At 34.8% G+C, this 15,706-nt stretch overlaps 2 protein-coding genes across 2 annotated transcripts; one reads left to right on the top strand and one right to left on the bottom strand.

Annotated features, from left to right (window-relative positions):
- Positions 1-288: 288 nt before the first annotated feature.
- On the bottom strand, positions 289-7,809 carry LOC123668124 (BLOC-1-related complex subunit 5). The gene is made up of 7 exons (XM_045601916.1): positions 7,716-7,809; positions 7,161-7,271; positions 6,304-6,473; positions 5,208-5,283; positions 4,700-4,812; positions 1,311-1,445; positions 289-381 (listed from the first exon to the last, which is right to left on the bottom strand). The coding sequence occupies exons 1-7, from the start codon at positions 7,807-7,809 to the stop codon at positions 289-291; spliced, it is 792 nt and encodes a 263-aa protein (XP_045457872.1).
- Positions 7,810-9,543: 1,734 nt separating this feature from the next.
- On the top strand, positions 9,544-12,821 carry LOC123668259 (ubiquitin-fold modifier-conjugating enzyme 1). The gene is made up of 4 exons (XM_045602029.1): positions 9,544-9,796; positions 10,503-10,634; positions 11,633-11,800; positions 12,675-12,821. Exons 1-4 carry the CDS (start codon positions 9,674-9,676, stop codon positions 12,759-12,761), a joined length of 510 nt encoding a protein of 169 aa, XP_045457985.1. The 5' UTR covers positions 9,544-9,673; the 3' UTR covers positions 12,762-12,821.
- The last annotated feature ends 2,885 nt before the right edge of the window (positions 12,822-15,706 follow it).

Raw genomic sequence — 15,706 nt, 5'->3', positions numbered from 1 at the left:
GCAACACACACGAGTTCACGCCATTTCTGGGGCGAACTTGGGGAGGCCTATGTCCATCAGTGGACTGCGATAGGCTGAAGTAATATATATACTGTACTCACATATGTATGTGTATGTATGTGTATGTATGTATATATATATATATATATATATATATATATATATACACATATGTGAGTACAGTAAAAGATTTTGAGTATTATTGTAACAGCATATATTATTATATTTATTGTTGATATTTCCTATCTATATACTTTGAATTATATTCTATTTAAACTACGAACATTTTCAATTCACAACTTTCTTTTCATTCCATACAAATGGCGGCAGTCTCTTACTCTCCGGCAGTAACTGGTTTAATACCTCTATGTCTTGTAGCGTCTGAAACATAAAGACAATACTTATAATATGATAAAATCATCAAGAAAAAATTAACAATTAAATTCGCATCAGTGCTAACTCTGAGGCACCAGATTTCGAATATAAAAAGAAACATTGAAATCGATACACCCAGTAAAAAGTTATGAGGTAACAAAAAAATAGTCATATTGAGAACCTTCTTTTTCTGAAGTCGGCAATTATTGTGATTTTAACTAGTCTGTATTAGACGAAATTTTGGTAAATGTCGGTAAATGTATTTTACTAAAAACTAGCTCACCCGGCGAACTTTGTACCGCCAACATCGATTGTCGATACACCGTTTTTTTTTTTTTTTTTAATTTTCTTTAATACAAATTTGTATAATATTGTTGTGACGATTAAGAAGATAAAAAATTCACATACAAAAAGTTCACTCATACATAAGCAAAGTTACCTTAGCTTAAACCGAATATAAAAATCGTCATATCAAAAATTTCGATCTAGCGGGTACATCGTTCCATAGCTTAATTGGCTAGAGCGCCGACACGGTACGTCGGAGACGCGGGTTCGAATCCCGCTGGAGCGGTCAATTTTTGATATGATATTCAAAAATGTTTAGAATTCCTAATGTGTGGGTAACACAAAAATAAAATCGTAGATATCATTTACCTTATAAGTCCAGTTGTAAGCCTATTTCATGTCTAGACTACTCCTCCTAATCAGTGACATAGCTAGCTTAATTCGCGCCCGGGGCACAATATCTTTTAGCCCCCCCCCCCCCCCCCCCCCTTCATTCCCACCTCCATATAATATATTCAGCAATTTTTTGTTTTGCGGACCATTTGGTACCCCTTTGTGGGAAGCGCCCATGTGATGGTTGATTGATATAATATTAAAAATTGTTTACAATTCCCTAATGTGTGGGTACCGCAAAAATAAATAGTATTTACCTGATTCAGTAACGAGTTACACCTGGAGAGCTGATGAGACACCTCCCTGACCCTGGACAACCTCTCAGCGTGACGGGCATTGCTCCTCTGTTTCTCAACCGTCATCGAATACAGACGGGATATCTCTGTGTCCGCCTGTTAATTATATAAACGATTATTTAAAATACCTCTCATATTACTAAAATGTAGATAATTACGAAAATTATTTAAAACTTTTGAAATGAATCTTCTTTGGGAGCATGAAGGTAAAATTTCAACGAATGAAACGGCAACATTTTTGTTAGAAAAGAGAAAAAAAATTCTACATGGAAAAAAGACCTATGCTCAGCAATGGAATGATGCTGAATCAATCATTATCAGCACAGATAGTATTCGGAAACGCAAGGCTGCTGAGGTTACCTATCTTTCTGATTTATCGATGATTAATTACCTAAATTTACAGAAAACAACTGCTAAGACTAAGCGCTTACTCTCAAAGAAAAAGACTAGTGGGTGGCGTAACTTCTGCGAGTCTTTGTCACCGCGAGCTCCTGCCTCGCTTGTGTGGAGAAAAATAAAATCTTTCAGACAAATTTTTCAGGATGATCGTATCGTCTCTTCTAACGATTCCTCTTACTGGTTGCCTAACTTTGTTAATAATCTAGCTCCTCCCTATGTTCCTTCTGAAAACATTTTTTTATGTCCTCCCTCTTGCATGGCTTCCGAAAGATTCAACGATTCCTTCTCTTTAAATGAACTACTTTCTGCCCTTGATGGACTTAAGGATTCTTCGCCTGGGATCGATGGTATCCCATACTCCTTTATTATGAAATCCCCCACTTCTGTTAAACTATATCTGCTTGATATCTTTAATTTAATCTATAGCTCCGGAATTGTCCCTGATTCGTGGAAAACTCATATTATCATTCCTATCCTAAAACCTAATAAAGACCCCAGGAATCCTTCTTCATATAGACCAATTGCTCTTTCATCTGTTATGACTAAAATTATGGAACACCTCATTAAAAATAGATTAGAGTGGCTTATAGAGAGTCGAGGCCTATTGTCTAAATACCAATTTGGCTTTAGAAAGGGTATGGGCTCTTTAGATAGCCTCAGCATCTTTACCACCGATGTTTGGCGTGCCCTTAGCTCTGGGAAACATGTTATTGGTGCCTTCCTTGATATCTCATCTGCATACGATAACGTTGAGCTCCATATTCTCCGTCAGAAAATGTTTAACTTAAGCTTGCCGATGAAAATGATCAATATTGTTTTTAATCTTTACTCTGCCCGATACATCACGGTTCGCGTCCAAGGTTTATTACTTCCAAAAAGAATAGTCTGGAAAGGGCTTCCTCAGGGCTCCGTTCTGAGCCCCCTTTTGTACAATTTGTATACTTACGACCTTGACAAATCGGTCCTCTGTTTTTGCAATATTCTACAATATGCTGATGACATTGCTCTTTATTCTTGTTCTTCAACTTTTTCCGAGGCCACTTCTAGACTTAATTCTGCCCTGTACTACTTAAATAATTGGTTTAATGATCATGGTCTTACCTTGTCTGTCCCAAAATGCTCTGGCATCGTTTTCACTCGAAAACGCTCTGTCCCAGATAGCGTGTCTCTTCACATCAATAGTCAACCTATTGCCATTCAGAATCACGTAAAATTTTTGGGAGTCATACTGGACTCCAAAATGTCGGGCGTTCAACATCTAAATTATATTTCTAACAAATGTGAAAAAAATATTAATATTCTAAGATCTCTCTCGGGCGTTAGATGGGGATCGCACCCTTATTCGCAGAAGTTGTTGTACAATGCGATTATACGTAGCCATTTTGACTATGCAAGTTTCGTTTTGGAACCATGTAATAGGGTTGCTCTCTCATATTGGACTAGATTACAAGCGAAATGCCTACGAATTATAGCTGGAGCAATGAAAATGTCTCCTACTAATGCCCCTCAAGTGGAATTGGTTGATCCTCCTTTACATCTCCGCAGACAGTTCTTATGTGACAGGTTCCTTATTAATGCCGTACAAAACTTTTCTCACCCTTTAATTAATAAGCTCCATGATCTCAATCAGCTTATTAATAATTCAAATTTTTGGACCTATAAAGATAAACCCCCCCTTACTAAATCTTTTCTTAAAATCAACATCAATGGTATATATTAGTTTGACAAAAATCCACTATTCACGTATAGCTACGATTCCTTGATATATCATCCTAGAATTATCCTGAACCTAGGAATTACTAAAGAATCACCTGGCGCCGCACTTGAGTTTAATAGAATAATCGATTCGGACTGGTCAGAATGGTTACATTTCTTTACTGACTCATCTAAAATTAACCCCGAGTTAAACGTTGGTTCTGCTGTCTGGATTCCTAAATACAATATTATCTTGAATTACAAACTGCCTCCTCTCTCCTCAACTTTCTCAGGTGAATGTATTGCCATTTTGGAAGCTGTCTTGTATATTGAATCTCATGGTCTTAATAAATCTGTAGTATTCACTGACTCTCGAAGCTGCCTCCAGGATTTATTGAAAAGTCCATTTCATGCTAAAAATAATCTTCCCATTACTCTAAAGATAAAAGAAACACTGTTCAAATGTCATCAGTCGAATATTGAAGTAGCGCTTGCTTGGATACCGAGCCACAGCGGTATAACAGGTAATGAGATGGCAGACATATGTGCAAAAGACGCCATTCACCTAGGCTGCGATAAATATAATAAATGCTTTACCCGAGACTTTAGAAGTTTGGCTAAACAATGCCTGGATAAATCTTGGGATAGATTATGGCAATCTTCAAGACTAGTTACAGGTAAATATTATGGCAATATCCAGCCGTGTACCCCTGACAAGCCATGGTTTTTTAAATACTCCGACCTAGGTAAAATAACTACGTCGATAATTATCCGTATACGATTGGGTTTCTCCTGCACACCTGTGTTCTTAGCTAAGTTACGCATTCGTGATAGTTCCTTATGTGAATGTGGCTTGGAGGAAGGATCTCTCGATCATTTATTTTTTAATTGTCTGAAATTAACTGTATCACTATATGATATGCTTCCCAAAAACATTCCGCGGCCGGTCAATGTTTGTTTTCTTCTAACTTTAGTGCCATCTTCTTTTTCTGTTGTCTTAGCTAAGTTTATTAGAATCAATGATATAAAATTATAATTTACCAATAAATAAATAATAGTCATGTCAAATATTTTCAACTAACTGCAGTTTAAGCGGCTTATCCCACTATTGTACTGTCAAAAACGGACCGTTTCCGGACTTATACACTTTCAGTAGGTACTTGTCATTGGCAAAATCATCGGCGAAAAGATGATGGAGCCATAGTCTTTAAAAAAGAAGAAGAAGAATCATTATCAAACAATTCTAACCCACTTACCTCTTTGATTTTATTCGCTAAATGTATTTCCTCTGCGGCCAGGGGTTGGGCACAGGCCGACAGGTGAGCCTGGATGCGTGTGGTCATCCTGACCCAGGGTCTGGGATCAAGACCTGGGAAAATAAAATAATAATTAGTTTAATACTGCTCTGCTCATTAGACTTTGAACCTTCTCCTACATGGATGAAAAGGTCTATGCCCAGCAGAGAGACGTCACAGACTGAAACAATCCATCAATGATTTTACTGGGGCAAGTTACATCTGGAAAGATCTTGCTTGAAATTTGGCACAGACCGGGCAAGCACCTCGATTTTACAGAAGATCAGACAAATAATGCCCTCGAGCAGTGTTGTGCTCCTGTGTGAATAAGGCAGAAAGCTCCTGGACAGGGTCCGAGGCGTGGTTCTGGTGTTACAGACGTCTATAGTCTACGATAACCACTTACCACTAAGTTGTATGCTTGTTTGCAAAGCTTAAGTTCAAAAAAGGTCAAATAATATTAATATACCTTCAAGAATTTCAGGATCTCTTGCGCCTGGCAGGCCGAGTGTTCCTCGCATTATCGGAAGAAATGTTGGTATCTCCTGATAAAATAGAGTATATGTATCTATTATAGTATAGTACATTATTCAAAGCATGGTGACTATAGGCAGCACACATGAGTTCAAGCCATTTTTGGCGCGAATTTGTGGAGGCCTATGTCCAGCAGTGGACTGCGATAGGTTGAAGTGACGATAATGATGATATTATTGAAAGGTTTAGGGTATAATCCATATCAATTATAAGAGGCCTTGTGCTATAGGAGGCTCAGGCCTATAAAGAGGGGTTCACAGAGGCCTTGGGCCTACGTCAAGCTATAAAAGCTTCCAAGCCATAGAAGACCCCGGGTTTTAGCAATCTCTGGTCTATGAGGGTAATCACGCTATAAGGGTCTCTGAGCTTTAAATACCCTTGGAGCCCATAGATATAGGAACCTGCAAGCAAATGAACGTTGCTAAGCGTATAACTCGAAAATGGCCCAACCAATTCGGCTGATTTATATTTTTGTATGTTCTTTAAGTCCCACGGAAGATAAAAAAATAACAATAAAAAATTTAATTATTAACTTTTGATAGAACGAAGTTGTCCGAACAGCTACTTATTAAATATTTTTATTATTTTACGCTGATCTGACACACAATGTCTTGTTTTGCGAACTGACAAAAACATGAAGTTTAACTCATTATCAACTATCAATTACAATTTTTTCAAACTATAATTTATTAAACTTATCATTCCAAAATAGCCTTCTCAAGACAGATTTCTAATACTTTGAGAATACTTTCTGTGCTTTGCACAGTTCCTGACATAAGCACGTTCAAACAAACAAACTCTTCAGCTTTATAATATTAGTATAGATTACAGTATGATGAGGTCAATTTATTCTAAACATTTTTGAATATCATATCAAAAATTGACCGCTCCAGTGGGGTTCGAACCCACGTCTCCAACTGACCGTGTCGGCGTTCTAGCCAATTAAGCTATGGAACGGTGTACCCGCTAGAGCGAAATTTTTGATATGATGATTTTTATTTTCGGTTTAAGCAAACACTCAATTTATTCACCTGTAATCTCCTGATATCCTCATCCAACTGGGTGTCAGTAGCTGGCTTCACTACCACAATATCCCGGGCGCGCTTATTCCTTCTCGCTTGTAAGCTGAGTTGCCTTCGTTGAAGCAGAGATTTCTTACTCTCCGTCGAACGTTGGGACTTGGCAGAGTTTTTGGGTGAATCTGAAATTTTATATAATTAGCTATCGTAACTGTCACACAGAATTTTGTTAATGATGAAATCTATAAAAACACTAGCTGACCCCGCAAACGTTGCTTTGCCATATATTAACCCGCTTAATCCCCCCCCCCTTATAACAGGGGTATGAAAAATAGATGTTGGCCAATTCTCAGACCTATGCGATATGCCCACAAAATTTTATTAAAATCGGTCGAGCTGGATCGGAGGAGTTCAATGTTTAACTCCATGACACGAGAATTTTATATATAAGATATAATTAAAAATAAATAAACGCCTCTAATACAGAAGACTAGAATTTCATGAGGTTAGAAACACAATTAATGTCGCAACCAATATTTTGATTAGTCAGACTTGCAGTAACTCCGCTTTCTGTTCCAACGTTTGTAGGTTCTATTCCGGTTCCAGGATTTGATTATTTATAAATGTATGAAAAAAATATTTGTAGCTCTATGGGCAGAAATCCAACAACACAGGGAATCCTAGTGTGGAGACCAGATACGTTCACACGTTTTTATGTTCTTTTAGTGACTAAGTATAATTGATGTAATATATGTTTATTTGATGTGCGATTGTTTGAAGAAATAAAGATTAAATCGTATGCAGAACCCTTACAGCAAAAAGCAGTGTAATGTAACGAGAAGAATTTTTCAGTAGTTTACTATACATACCTCCGATAGGTCTATCTACAGTATACGATATGTACGGCAACTCTGAATCTGAGCACATACTCGCTCCTGGTGAATTGTTACCACTTGGTGTCGGTTCTGGTCGCCTTGACTCTGAAAAACATAGGAAATTAAATTCAATTTAGAGAAATTTAATTTGTTTCTTTGTTTTTACGCGTTGCCGACCAAATCCCCAATCCCCCCAGGAGCTCTGGTCACTTTACTCACCAACAGGAACACAAAACTGCTTCAAAACAGTATTATTTAGCTGTGATCTTCTGTAAGGTCAAGGTACTACCCCAGTCGGGCTGCTCTGTATTTTGAGCAGGAAATTCCTGCTGTGCCCTACCTCAGTTTAAATAAATTACACTAAAAAAATATTTTTATTATCATATATCACTAAAAATATATTTTTATTATCATGAAATTAAATGATTCAATAAAAATTAATACAATCCATTTTATTTACATTTTAAGACAAAAAAATATTAATAACGTATTAAAATTATAATATAAATTAAAAATATTGTTATTTTTGTGCAATTTTTTTTTAATTACCGGGAAAATTGGATGTGGCTATGGTATGGCCTCTTCGTACCGGTGGGGCTCTTTGTGGCTGCTTTTTTGGTGGCACCGACTGTTCTGAACCCATTATTTATTACAAAATTAGGATTGAATTAATTATATTTTTTACAGCACAGATAATACGTAATGTAAATACGTGGGTATGTCTGTTATTTTCTGTTTTTCGTCACATTAACTCATTATTTACTAAAGTAATATATAGGTACTTAAGAAATGTTTTAATGTTATCTTTTTATCGAATACATTGGAATACATTCGATTGATTGGTTTTACTTAAATGCTCTTTGGTTTTAATGGCTTTCAGTTGTTCCAGTGCAGACTGCAGCACGGCTGTGCTGCCAACCTCAAGAAACTAAAAAACAGCAGCTCACTAATAAAAAAATAATAATTAAAAAATAAACAATAATTGTGTTTGCTCGCAAACGAAAAAAAAAACCGACTTCAATTACATCGACAAGTAATACAACGTAGATCGACGAAAAAATAGTCAAGTAACTGCGCATTATCAAAGATTACTCAAAAAGTAGTTATCAGATCTCAATAAAATTTATATGTGACCACATGACAAACATCAGCTTTCGATTAAATTAAAAATTATTAAAATCGGTACACCCAGTAAAAAGTTATTGCGGATTTTCAAGAAGTTCCCTCAATTTCTCTAGGATCCCATCATCAGATCCTGGTTTTCTTATCATGGTACTAAACTAAGGATATCTTCTTTCCAACAAAAAAAGAATTATCAAAATCAGTACACCCAGTAAAAAGTTATTGCGGATTTTCTAGAATTTCCATCAATTTTTCTGGGATCCCATCACCAGATCCTGGTTTCCTTATCATGGTACTAAACTTGGGATATCTCCTTTCCAACAAAAAAAGAATTATCAACATCGGTACATCCAGTAGAAAGTTATGCGGTATAATACAACGTAGGTCGACGAAAAAAGCGTCAAGTAAAAACGCATTATTAGATATAGCTCGAAAAGTAGTTGTTAGATCTCAAATTTAAATGGGACCAATTGGCACACACCACCTTTCGATTAAAAGAAAATTTGTTGAAATCGGTCCACACGGGCAAAAGTTCTGATGTAACATACATAAAAAAAAAAAAATAAAAAAAATACTGTCGAATTGAGAACCTCCTCCTTTTTTGGAAGTCGGTTAAAAAACCCGCCTGCGTGAAGAACAACTAAGTAATAGAAAATCAACTGAAAAAGCTGGAACAAGATAAAAATTTAATATGCACACAAAGTCAGCGAAATAAATAGAAACAATATCAAACATTTTGTGCTGTACATTTAAAATATATTTTATTAATATATTACCTCATGTTACCTTACATTGTTATTAACAAATGTGACCTCATCCTACATATTATTATATTTTAGCTAGATAACAATTGGACAGATATTAAAAATAATTTCACCAAGAAAATCCTTTTTTATTGGTATTGCAGAGGAATCCATTTTTAGGTGATATCCAGGACGCCCGGGTAGGCAGTCCTAGACCGTATGCCGGCTTCAGCACTTGGGGGTGCAATACCGACCAAACCCCTGCGGCCTTCAGCCGCTTTAATTGGAGGGTCCCGGATCTGCAACAGCGGATGCAGGCAACAGGGTCTTTCCAGCGAAAGGCTGGCCTCGGTATAAAGGCCAGACTTCATGTAGAACAGTGTTGTTGAGATTCGTTATTAAAAACTAAAATTTATAATTTAATCTTACAGAGTAACCTCCTCCTTTTTGAAGTCAGTTAAAGAATTGATAAAAGATACAAGAATCCAAGTTAAAAAAAACCAAAAACATCTGTGATTTGACACGTATTATGACTTTTCAAGTTTTGACATTTCAATTCTAACTGTGTGTGTGGAATCTTGGCGGAATCTACTTTCATTTTGTAATTAGAACATTTTATGAACAACACAGAAACTTATAAGAATGGTAGATGAAGGTACGAGGAAGACGCTAAGTAGCATTCCGTTGTTGAAAACTAAAGCAGGTCCAAGGGATAAGGAGTTATGGCCGACGAGATTAAAGGAAGAATATCAAGCTTTAATAAAGGTATAAATTGGGTTCTGTAAATATTATTAATAAAAAATGTATCAACAATATTTATTACGATTAAACTTAAGTCATTTTAGCTGTTACTAAACAATTTTAGTAAAAGATTTATTCTTATTAACTTTCCCAATTAAATGAAAGTTACGTGAAATATTTAAGTGATTACGCATTCTAGAAGTTATTTTAAAAATAATTTTTACGTAAAACATTACACGAAAACTGCATTCATATATATTTTTCTTTATTTAGTTATACTATATGTTATTAGTGTTCTACATATACAATTCAAACACTTTCTATTTATGTCAATTAATTTTAAGTCATACATATTTCCTATACATGCTGCTAAATTTAGAAATCTTCCAGAATTAATTCAAGAAAGCTCATCGTTGTCCAATTTTAAAGCAAAATCTTACGATTTATGTTTATATATTGTAGGATATTATTGTAAAATAATTAATTTGTGAAATTTTTATTAACTATCAATAATATTGTAATTCAGATGTAAAATAAATAATTCTGCTCTCAATTAGTGTTTTGCCCCTGTGGTGACTAAGGTAGAGAGCTCCTGGGGAGGGTCTAGGGTTGGGTTGGCAACATGCTTGCGATGCTTCTGGTGTTGCAGGTGTCTATATGCTACAGCAGCTGCTTACTGCACTCTTGTTTACCACCTTTGTAGTATAAAAAAATGTATATTATTTTCCAGTATGTACAGAACAATAAAGAAGCAGACAACGATTGGTTCCGGTTAGAATCAGATAAAACCGGTACAAAGTGGTTCGGCAAGTGCTGGTACGTTCATAATCTGCTGAAGTATGAATTTGATTTGGAGTTTGATGTGAGTACATATTTTATCCTTTCTTTATTGTTTGACATCTATAGAATGGATGTTTGGTGCGGTGGTTTGAAATATGGTCTGTGATGGTGATTGTAGGTTCGATTTCAACATTCTACCTTAGAGAATATATTATTCTTATATATGTATTGTATTTTTGCATGTGCATGGTCACAGTAATTGTTTATGGCATGCTTTCATTCTTTGTACACAACACATGATTGTATGAGCCATAAAAAAAGCGTCGTAGCATTTAATTCTTTGTGGGGGTCTCATAGAGTTAGTGTTCATACTTATACATAGTAAATACTCATTACTGTACACTTTTCGAAGAAAGGAAAACAAAAACAAGAGTAGAAATCAGGGGCATAGCTATCGCCGTATCTTCGGTATCAATAATACAGGGCCCCCGGGCTACAGAGGCCCCTAACATATGTAAGCAAAAATTAGTCAAATGTTATCCACAATGTCACTTAACCTCATGCTTCACGGGAAAAAACATATTGAAAAAAAACTACCATTTGTGCCTATAGAATTTTCACTTCAGAAATGAAAGCAATCTCTTTTTCTTTTATGAGAAATATTTACCCTTCATTTTGATCCTCCAGCTAATTTTGATACAGGGCCTCTCCAATGCACGCTACACCACTGGTAGTAACATACAAAAAAATATTTGCAAGCTATGTCTGAATGAGTGAAGTTAGAAGAATTGGAAGAATTGGAAGGATCCAGACAATTGTTTGGACATAGAAGATTATGTTGTAGGCTGTAATAGGTACAACACTATTATGTAACAGCAGTAGGAACTGCTGGGTATAGGTATCTTTCTCCATGTGGGAGAACAATCACGCTACATATAAGGAGAGCAGCTACCATAAATGTTCTTATTATATCTTGAATACAGTTATTTATGGTACATACTACGCACCACAAGATATAAAGGCTAAATCATTTGCCTAAATCTTTACTTATTTTTTTTAGTTTTTAACATTTTTTTTCAGATACCTGTAACTTATCCAACTACAGCGCCCGAATTGGCTTTACCAGGTCTAGATGGTAAAACGGCAAAAATGTACAGAGGAGGTAAAATCTGTTTAACAGACCATTTCAAGCCGTTATGGGCCAGGAATGTGCCAAAGTTTGGTATAGCCCATGCTATGGCTTTAGGTGTAAGTATATAACATTTATATCTATACATCTATGCAAATAATTAAATTGGAGTATTTGTTTGTAATATTAAAATAACAGCTTTTTAATAAATGCATATAGTATATATGTAGTATACATGGTATATATACCAAAATAACATTTTTTATAATTTTTGTCTGTCTGTTTGTTTATTCCGGCTAATATCTGAAACGGCTGGACCGATTTTGACGGGACTTCCACTGACAGATAGCTGATGTAATAAGGAGTAACTTAGGTTTCTTTTATCATAGTTTTTTTTTATAACTACAAATTGAACTATAATTATTTTATTAAATTCGACGCGAACGAAGTCGTGGGCATAGCTAGTTATAAATAAAACTGTCATCTTCCACGGCTTTGTTATGGGACCAGAAAGTACTTTTCTTTTCTTCTGTGAATGATAAGAACTAGCTTTCGATTAAAAAGAGAATGATCAAAATCGGTACACCCGGTAAAAAGTTGTAAGGTAATAAAAAATAAAAAAAAAATATATATATATATATTTTTTTTTTTTTTTTTTTTTTTGTGAACGTTCTCCTTTTATTGAACTCGGTGAAGAAACTCACTCTTTCATCGCAAAATTAAAAATGTCTCTAAAATTTAATGTAGGTTAAATTCTCGACCTCACTGATCAATATCTCTTCTGTCTTCTCTATCCTGTCATTGACGAAGTTTTTTATGCTTAACTGACGCTAAAAGTCAAATTGACAATTTAATCATCGTGTATTCTCCATTCTACGTGACATTGGTGAAATCATGTGCTTGTTTGGCACTATTGAAAGGCATTAATCCTAAAGAAGAAGAGAAAGACAATTTAATTGAAAAGATATAATGATATTTTATTGCTTTCTTCAGCTTGGACCCTGGCTAGCTGTTGAAGTTCCAGAATTAATAGAAAGAGGAGTTGTAAAGTACCAAGAAAAATCGGACGAAGCGAAATAAATTGTTTTGTATAATATTTGTAAATATAATGTTTTATAAAATAAATGACAACTTGTTTAATTTTTTATTTTATTTTTTATGGTACATGATATGTTATTATCCCTTTTTGTTGTTGACCCCGAGGAAATCCCTAACGGATACCTCCAGCCTGAGGGAGCTGGATGATAACGCATGAATCTCCTTTGCACAAATATGATAGATATTACAATTATTTTAGAGCACTATGACACAAGAGAAAATTCTACTGGGGCCTGTAGAGTGTGAAGCGTTTTTTTTTTTGTAATATAATGTAATGAAAAACCATTTAACGATAATATGTTATAAAATAGGATTGTAAAAATTACAATGAGAAAAGGGTCCTACTTGATCCTTTTGGTACACCTGAATTGAACATAATATGATGGCGTGATTCGTAACCCCCAATGGTTATTGGGTCATAGGTAATAAATGACAGAGGCAGAAATAGATAAACCTTACAATAGAAATTTTTATACTTCTGTGTAAATTGAAATCATAATTCCATTTTTATGTAAGTTATATATTTAAGATTATATTTTATTGAATCGTAAAATTTGCGCAATACGTTTTGATCAAGATTATTGTTTTCTTCAATACAGTTAATTTATTGTTACAAATAAAATATGGCAAGTTATTTAAGGATTATTGTTATATTTGTTTTGTATTTAACTGTTAATATATATACAATGGTACGTATTAACTTAGCTAAATATATACACATTATAGAAGACGGTGCACTAGGCTTCATCCGTGTATTTTTCGACGCTAGATGATGTATAACCTTTCACACTTAGGACTCTGATCCAATGGTTAAAGTCAAATCAAAATCAATTTTTTTTAATATAACACTATTAAAAGGGTGGCAAGCATGTATGGTCTACCTAATGATAAGTGAAAACGTAGCCTATGGACTAATTAATGCAATACCAAGAGGTATTACAGGAGTCTATAGGCTACGGTTACGACATTACCCTCTAACCCTCGCCATCACTTAATGTTTAGAAACCCTCCCCCTTGTTTGACCATCTACATGGACAACGCTGGAGCCTAGGGTGGCAAATTTTGCCTAAATATTATTTTTGAAATATTGTTATATACATCCAGAAATTGAACCAATGCCCACAACGACAACCTTTGTACAACAATGGATAAAAAGGTCAGCCGAAATATATTTCCCCTTGACTCGAGAAAAACCTTTAAATCTTTCTGATCCTTCTCTTAAATGGAGAAAAAGCCTATGCCGAAGTACATGGTGTGGTAACGGCGGTAAAGAATATAGCCACCCCCTCTCTTAACGTGGGCGTCGTAAGAGGCGACTAAGGGATAACACAGTTCCACTACCACCTTGGAACTTAAATAGCCGACCGATGGCGGGATAACCATCCAACTGCTGGACTTTAAAATACACAGGCCGAAGACAAGCAGCAGCGTCTTCGGTGCGACAAAGCCAGCCCTGCGATCAACAACCCGCCTGCCCAGCGTGGTGACTATGGGCAACACACATGAGTTCACACCATTTTTGGCGTGAACTTATGGAGCCCTATGATGATGATGAGTGATGAAGTACATGGGTGAAACTACGTGTGATGTCTAGCTATTTATAAGTAATGTATTCGTAAAGATGAGTAATATAATTTGATTATTTATATTAAATAATTTGAAAAAAATTTAAATAATAATAATTTTTCTGTATTATTCCCTACACAGGCCCAAGTAAGTTAAACTGTTTTAATAATTTGCCATCTATACTCTATACAAATAAATAAAATTAAATAAATAATTAAACGTTTGTAAAAATAAAAAAAAATTAATTAAAATTTTCAGAATGTGGTAAGTTATCGAATTTCAATAATTAAATATTATTAGAATTCTGTTAGAAAAATTTAATAAGCACGTTATCTATACAAATAAATAAAATTGGAGTGTCTGTTTGTAATATTAAAATAACTGCTTTTTACTAAATGCATATCGATGTATACACGGTACCAAAACAATATTTTCTACGATTTTTGTCTGTCTGTCTGTCCGTTTGTACCGGCTAATCTCTTAAACGGCTGAACCGATTTTGACGGGACTTTTACTGGCAAATAGCTGATATAACAAGGAGTAATTATGGCTACTTTTATTTAAGAAATTTTTTAATTTTATAAATCTGCGAACTGAACAATAACTTTTGTTAAATTCTACGCGGACGAAGTCGCGGGCACAGCTAGTTATAAATTAAAACACTAGTCCACTTTTTGTGTTTTTTTGCTCTCGCTCTTCTTACTTTTTGTTTACAACCTGCAACGGTCATTCTTATATAAAATCTGCGACCTTTGTAAGCTTTTCTTTTTTTTTAACGAGGTCAGTATTTCCGATGAGTATTGTTTATGCATAATATTTCAATTTCATCTAATATGGCTTTTAGAGATATTTAATTTTATAGAAAATTTCAAGCCATCTTTATTCTATCAGTATATTATAGACTGTGGAGTTACTATAGATAGTGATCTCCTTTTTATTACGTCTGTTCTAAGAAAAGTGAAACACTTATTGTGATTCTGTCACCCTGTTATGTTTATAATTATTGTGGAATTTAGGTTCTGTATTTATTATCGTTGTTCTGTAGAAATATCAATATTCCAACATTTTTTTTTTTTAAATTGGATATTTCAGTTTTTCCAGAGTTATGTCTTATGTTACATACACTAGAGTCTTTGTAAGCGCAGTGACCAAGCTAGTTTCTATCTTTTTGTAATCACACTCAAATTTTAATTATTTTCAGTCTACTCCATCGGTGGTAAGTGTATCTAGTTTAAAAGAAAGATTTTCAAATAATCACTAGTTCTTGTAAGCGCAGTGACCAAGCTAGTTTCTATCTTTTTGTAATCACACTCAAATTTTAATTATTTTCAGTCTACTCCATCGGTGGTAAGTGTATCTAG

This window comes from Melitaea cinxia, chromosome 30 (genome assembly GCF_905220565.1).
Source record: "Melitaea cinxia chromosome 30, ilMelCinx1.1, whole genome shotgun sequence".
Lineage (NCBI taxonomy): Eukaryota > Metazoa > Arthropoda > Insecta > Lepidoptera > Nymphalidae > Melitaea > Melitaea cinxia.
The sequence above is the reverse complement of the archived record's forward strand: the minus strand, read 5'-3'. Positions and strand labels throughout refer to the sequence as shown.